Here is a 7,500-nt window from a genome sequence, read left to right on the forward strand (position 1 = left end):
GAGGCTTGTAAGATATTTATTTAGCTTGTGTGCAAACGTCCATTTCCTTTGAAAGGAAACAGGAGTAGACGCCTGCATGCAGGCTAGTATTTATTATATCTCTAGTTCTTTGGATTAAGCAACAAAAACAATTCATAGCACGCGTACTGTTCGCTAGATATAATAATGTATTGCTCGTCAGAAAGAGTTAAGCACAATTTCACTCACAGGGAGTCGGATGATCCAAAGGCATTCTGCGCATCAAGAGCTACTGGATTGGTGGAGATGGTCACTAATGCTATTCATGAAAAGTGTCGCATCGTTAACCAGGTACCTAAGTCTAAATGTGAATTGTGGTAGATATGAGATTTTTGTTACGAGTTCAAGCAAATAGAAAATTCAGAGTTACAGTCACACGTATTAATAATAAGAATAATAATAATCATCATCGTCATCAACCCTTTTTCGCTTAGTTCAACTGCTCTAATTTGGGGAGACTAAGGGTGCGTTCGATTGACCATATTCCGGAATAAGAATACATGGAATAGAAGTTGGAAATCGTTCGTTTTTACGGAGATTCACATTAAAATTGCCAAACACCTGCTAAAATGCTATATTAAACATATCTTTATTATCCTTCTTGCTTTTAAATCATCACTCCACGTATTCTTATTCCGGAATAGGGTCAATCGAACGCACCCTTAATTAAACCAAACTATTGCAGGAAGTCAAAGCAGACCAAATCAAGATTTTACAAGAGGAGAAAACTGGAGTACCCAGAGAACCAACAAACTCAACCTATTTGTGACGCCCAGTCTTGGAATCGAACCCGGGCCGCATTTGGTGGGAGACGAGTACTCTCACTACTGGCCAGCCCTGCTCCTATGAACTTCTTATGCCTTATTTAATATGTAGATTTAGCGAAGCCTAAAAGCAGAGCTCCTGAGCTATTTATTTTTACAATACGTTAACCCTGGCTTGAGCTTGCGATACAATCGAAACCCAGTACCTGGTCAGTGGTCAACTTTTAAAAAAGCTGACGTCGATGAGCTCTAAACTTGAAACTGCGATATGGCCCCGTGGTACTGGTCACATTGGCATACATGGAGGGGTAGACGATCGTACAGTCGTAGAGTCGTGCGGTGACCAAAACCAAATTTTACAATGACTCCAAAATTCTCGCGCGCTCATTGGCTAATTTTTATTGTCAATAAGCGGACAGCGATAATGATGCGATATTGCTGGTGTCAGATTGAAGTTTCTGGCATTGTTGTCTCCCGTTCCTCTCGTGTTTTGACTTAATTTTGACCCCTCTGCCTTTTTGTTATTGTAAAAAAACAAATTGATTTTAGTTTTTCATGCGTCCGTCCTGTTATTGAATTTTGTCATAACATTGTAAAAGTAGTCTGCGGATCCACTCGGCTATCGCTTCGTGGATCCATGGTGCTTCGCGCGCGCGCCTTCGGCACGCGGAGCTCCGCTACAATGCCGTTTGGGGGGCGGGGGACTTTTACGATACTGCTTGTTCGGCAGTTTACACTAATTTAGAGAAATGAGAGATATAGATGCCTCTGTCCTGGACAAAATCAGGTTACAACACTGGGTACTATATCCCATATTATTTTTAGGTTGTAAGTAACGAGGGAATACCAAAATAACATAATTTTTTAGTAATGTTTAAAACAGGTAGGTTACAAATTTTATTGAGTGCTTCTTGAAGTATAGTCTCTGCGTTTTACTGACAGCCTCTTGTTCCTTGTTTTGTCAGCGCATGTTGTTGCACGAGCTTTATGAAACCAAGGTTTGTCATTCAATGTTGTATCCGGAATCTGATGAAGCTATTTGGTCACACGAAGATCTCACAATGTCAGTGTCACCTCTGGGAGTTCACATCACCAAGGGTGACAGCAAAGGTATGCTATGAATGCGACCCTCTGAACTCTTTCCACTATTCTCTTCTCCTCCTTAAGGACGGTGCCTACTAATTCAAATGTATTTTTGCGCGCTTTATGAATTTGTTGGAAAAGTAGATCTTAACAAGTGTTGTTCAAATCTAAAATGATAATTGGGGGTAACCACGCATTTTTCAAAGATAATTAATCAACAATACTTGTAAAAAGCTCTAAAATACAAAGCAATGTAAATTGAAAAATGCATGGCTACCCCAACGTTTTTTGGATACCAAAAGCACTTGCTAAGTTCTGCTTTCTCTGCATAGTTTTCCACCGCGTAAAAATATCCCTGTATTAAGCACCACCCATAGGAAACCAGAGTATCTCGAGATGCGCAGAACGTATGCGCAATAACAATAGTAGGCACCGCCCCCAAAGAAGGCAGGTCTAAAACACAGTTCATATTCCACAGGTCAATTCTAAAAGTTCCTGCTCCATTGTTGACCAACTAAGTCAAAAGTTTTCCCTAGACCTGAAACAACATTTTTGTTGCGTGATTAGGGCTAGGAGACACGTTTGGTGTTGTTTATCTATCAGTACCACAGTTACATGTACACTGACCTGTGTTTTAGACCACCTCAAAGTTTCCAAAATTTCTGTATTTACGTCTGGCCGAAGCAAATTGTGAGTTGTATTGAAAGAGAATGTCCATATTTTTCTATGGGGCAGGGAATAGAATGCTCTTGCCTCCAACATTAGCACCAACTGAAAATACTGAACCTCTTTGAAAACTTTTGGGTGGGAGGGAGGGAGCGAGGGGAAAACACAGGTTTATAATGCATGATATTTACATGCTATTTTTCAGGTCGTATAACCAGCAGATTTGTTCAAGTGCAATTTCTTTTCCAACCCGGACATTTCCGCTGCACTAGTGTGTGGCATACACACTTGCCAGTTCACCAGAGGCTGATGGAATCTTCGGGAAAAACCGGGATCTCCCGCGGACTGAAAGCTATCAAGAGCGTCTTGGACAGGTTTGGCGTTCGCAACAGAAAGGACATGTTTGTATACAAGGACAGTACTGGAGCTGTATTTTATTTCAGGTATGTCAGTTGATTTTAACGCACCTACAGCTCTGGCGGAGGTCTACTATCTGTTCATTGATCTGAAGCCTTCTCGGATGAGGTCTCACAACCCTTTGCTCGCGAAAACAAACTTTACCAAGATCTTGAGTATTGATCAGTGATCCAAATTTTTCCATAAATATTGCGTACTTAATGCCCAGCTACTGTATAATAATACCAACTTTATTCATTCAATACAATGAAAGGGAGAGATACCAGAGGTTATCCCTACACAATGATATCCGCCCGGTTGTTATTGATCTAGAGTCCCAAGGAGGAAAACCAGAGTACCCGGAGAAAAACCCTCGGAGTCAGATTGAGGCCAGGGGTGAACCCGGGTCGCAGAGGTGGGAGGCGCGGTTGATAACTGCTAAGCCACCCTGACTTCCTCAATGTAATCTGTAGTTAGGCTTGTGTGGCCCAACATGTTGTAAGAATTTAACAGTTACCCTGTCCAATATTGTCTGGCCATTGAACAAAACAGATGTTACTGATTGTTGGCTCGAACCTTGATTTTGTTGTTCGCCCAACAATGTGCTACAGGGTGTGCAAAACGTAGCAACTTCTGCCTTTCAATGGAGATGATTGTGGGCAGTCTCAGAAATGAATCCATGTCATTATTTGCTTGTACGTTGTAGAGCTCACGCCATTTGTGTTTTATTCCAGGTTGTTCGAGTCTTTGTGTTCGTCTGACTCATCAAAGGAGTTTCTTTGTGGTTTGCATCCACCGTGTGATGACGATGATGATGATGATGAGGGTCGCTCGGGTCTTTCTTCTGTTGCGTCACTCGCTGGATCAAGAACGTCTTCCCAGTGGTCATTAGTTAAAGGCGGTGCGGCTGATGGTGATGACGATGAAACTGTAAGAGAAACGTCTTTCTTGTTATTACTTGCAAGCAAGAGAAAATGAGGTGACAGAGAGGGAGGCTCCCGGTCCAGCCCTTGGGATATGTCATGTCCACGAAAGTTATTTTTAGACCAGTGGAAGTCTTCCCAGACGTCCGCATGCAGGTCAACCTCGGTCTGATATTTGGAAGAAAAGAAAAGATTTCATGTAATGGCGGACGAAGTGGACTTGACGTTTGTGCATGCGGACGTCTCGGAAGACAGACTTTCGCTCGTCTAAAAATAGCTTTCGTGGACATAGTCCATGGGCCGAGACGAAATTCGGTACCACCTGAGGTGGCAAAGGCTATCATATATCAAATTAAAGCTTATCATGAGCAGAATCCAAAATTATATGATAGCAAGTCTGTGCTGGTAGCTTAAGGCTGTCACGTGACCTTGAATTGGGCAACAGGCACCCCATCTGAAATAGCGCGGGAAATGCATTGAAATCTCATTGCAGACACAGGAATTCTATCTAAAGTGTCAAATTAGGTTTATGTTGTCGTTTAACAAATTATGATTGTATGTTAATGTAAAGAATTAACAAACAGTATGATTTTATGACGTCTCTTCCGGTGAATTATAGGAAATATTTGAAAAATTAATTTCTACTACCAATTTTTTTCTTTTTTTTTTTTTTGGATTTCGTAGGTCTTTTCGAAAATAATTATATAGGAAAAATGTTTTGCAGAAACTAATCTAAATAATTTGTGCCGTCTCTATGATTTTTACGCCGAGGGTACCCTGGCCGTGGTTACCCTGTGGTAATGCTTGGAAATTTCAAAGCATTTTAGGTCCAAACACTCTGTGATGTTACGACCGCCACTCTCTTGGGAGATCATATTGGAACACAACTGTAAAAATAAATTAAAGTTGCTTCTAAGAGCGATGCCAGTTTGACTTTGATTTCGCAATTAAGCTTCCTCGAAGCTTATCAGAGAACTCATAAGTAGGAGATGACATCCTATCTAAATGTAATGAGAGCGCGACGCTCTAATCTGCATCCGCTAATAAGTCCATATCACCATCATCTTCCTCTGATTGAAATGGCACTTCATCTGGCTGGTTTGAACAGTCCGCCAAACGGCATAGATCACTACACTTTAATCCATTCAGGATACACTCGCACGTGTTGCTCTTGCAGACCCTCTTGCATGTGCACGCCAGAAGCTCGATCACGGCTTTAGGAGCAGGCGATCCACTCATCCATACTATATCCAGCCGTTGACCGCTCTCGTCACTTTCTAGAGCCCATCCATAGCCAGCCGGACCTGGAACTTGGTTGTTGGTGAGTGCGTTCTTCCAGACTGCGGTCTGGTAATTGGCTCTCTTGCAGTGATGGTGCAGGCAGTCGCGACAAGGTGGTAGTTGATGTGATTCGGCCTCGCCTTTTTTAGAGCAAAAAACCGCGTACCGGCACTGATTGACATCCTGATTGCCTTTCTTCATCCCGTACATAGCACACACAAACGACTCGAGCTGGACACACAGTTCTTCTGTAATAAACCACTGTTCCCCAAGGTTTTGAACATCACTTGGAACTCGTTTTTGCTGCGGAGCAATCTAAGTGGCTTAGCCTTTCCGATGCCCACCAAAGCGCTCACACTATCACAACCTGTAAAGGCGTGAAGTCCGAGAAGTGCCTTGGAAACTTCCTGTCCAAGTACACTAGCTATCTTACTGATGTCAACATACCTGGCTTGGTACTGCGAAACGCATCTTTGATAAATAGGAACTGTGATTGCATGCGCAAACGAAATGCATAGTATGCGCACATCAGTATCCTCAGATGAAATGATAACTGCCTTTACATGCGATGTTGCAGCATGTTTCGCGTGCAGCAGGAGACGAGTGTCGCCTTCTTCTTGTCCAGACGAGAGTTCGATTACTTCCTGCACAGTATCCGCCGTTAGTTTGTAGCATTTGGTCCACATGTTGTGTAGAGCTCCTTGCTGGCAAGCTTCTCTCGACTTGGGGGCCTCCTCCAGTAGTCATTAAAAAACGCAATTAAGCTGTTCTTGTTTTGGCCATTTTGCAGAAAGTTCCTAAACTGTTTTATTTTTTGCCCAGCTGTGAGATTCTTGTATGTCACCGATTCTCCTTCTTCTCTCCGTTCTCGCTCTGCAGACTTTATACTTATCTCATTGCATACATCAAAAACTACGTCTATGCGTCTGCTGTTTCCGCCCTCTTGTAAAACACGTGACAGTGCGGCGTCTGCAATTTCATCGCCAACTATTCCGGTCACGACAATTCAGCGCGACTTACGTGAAACGACTTTTTCCGCTGTTCTTCTTCTTGTATCAGCGGGCTCATATCGCCACGACGCGAGTTACGGAATATGTTTTTTATATTCACTAAAGTTTGGCCCATACCAAAACCGCTGAGAAAAATAACTTGCTTCGAAGAATGAAGTTCACAAAATTAGCTTTCAAACGATGGTTTTTGCGAGAAATTTGGACGAAAGACAGCCAAGATATCGTTGTTCGAAAACAGGGGATTTTACAGTTTTAACGTGGACTTTGGTTTATCGGTTTTTTGCGTTCTTGCAAGGGAAAAAGGACGGATCAAACATTTCGCTGCTGACTTCATATTTTGGGTTAGGGTCAAGAACAGAGTCAACTATAGGTCTCCACTCCGGCAAGTGAAGAACCAAGCACAGGAACACTGGTATCTGTCTTTAATTTCAGGGAGTTTCGTATATTTGCCAGCTTTTGTAAGGCTTAAAGGGGTCGCTCACGTCAAAACAAAGCATAGGAAAAATGAAGGGTTTTTTTTGGCCTGAAGTTATATTTTTTACAGCAGAACACAGACAACAGTCGTTATAATGGCATCCCGTTCCGGCAAATGTTCCATCTGCAATTTTTAGTGCACTTTTTCGAAATATTTAAAACCTCTCCATACATTTCTTTGTAAAATTTGACGCCATTTCGAGAATTAGATTTCTAAGAAACCGCTTACGTTATGCGGGCGCATGGCCGAAATAGTTGGCGATGTGACCGAAGGTCATCTGGTCGCTGACCTTTAACTTCTGAATGAGGGCCATGCCATCAATCACGTATACAGAAGGGTTTGGTATTTCTGCGGTTGGTTGAACTAGCTTCTCCAGCTCCCTGCCAAGCTGCGCCTTGTTAGTTTTTCGCGGCAAACCATTGCTTGTTGCCAAGGAAGATGGTAGTGGGCCAAGGGGATGCTGTAATACCTCTTGCATGTGCAATTGACGACTTTCGGCTATTATTATCATTCTGGCAAATAGATTGCGGTCTGCACGAATGATCGCTTCTTCTCCCTTCTTCTTTTTTATTGTCTTAACTTTCGACATACTGGTAAATGTCTTCAACTTCTGCTTCTTGAGGGTGTCGTGGAACTTCACCACCGGCTTGTCAGGTTCAAGGCGATTATTCTTAAAACCTTGATATGCTGCTTCACCAGAAAGATATGCTTTGGCCAAGTCTAGTGCAATATCAGGTGAGGGAACGGCACCTGTCGAAATGTTTGCCAGCGGCTGGGATTCATCAGAAAACGGATTGAGCCAGCTCAATCTGTCATCTCTTGTACATCTTTCTCGTCTTTCTTTATTCTAGATTTCTGCAGATCGGCATGACCATTGTTGTCTT

At 42.6% G+C, this 7,500-nt stretch overlaps 1 protein-coding gene across 2 annotated transcripts in view; it reads left to right on the forward strand.

Annotated features, from left to right (window-relative positions):
• The window catches only part of LOC137973203 (KICSTOR complex protein SZT2-like), a 78,064-nt gene that overhangs the window by 39,984 nt on the left and 30,580 nt on the right, over positions 1 to 7,500 (forward strand). For both annotated transcript variants that reach the window (XM_068819974.1, XM_068819975.1), the window contains exons 36-39: positions 210 to 309; positions 1,748 to 1,892; positions 2,737 to 2,974; positions 3,662 to 3,857. In XM_068819974.1, coding sequence (XP_068676075.1) covers positions 210 to 309; positions 1,748 to 1,892; positions 2,737 to 2,974; positions 3,662 to 3,857 — 679 coding nt within the window. The remainder of the gene's footprint in view (positions 1 to 209; positions 310 to 1,747; positions 1,893 to 2,736; positions 2,975 to 3,661; positions 3,858 to 7,500) is intronic.

Source organism: Montipora foliosa, chromosome 10 (genome assembly GCF_036669935.1).
Source record: "Montipora foliosa isolate CH-2021 chromosome 10, ASM3666993v2, whole genome shotgun sequence".
Lineage (NCBI taxonomy): Eukaryota > Metazoa > Cnidaria > Anthozoa > Scleractinia > Acroporidae > Montipora > Montipora foliosa.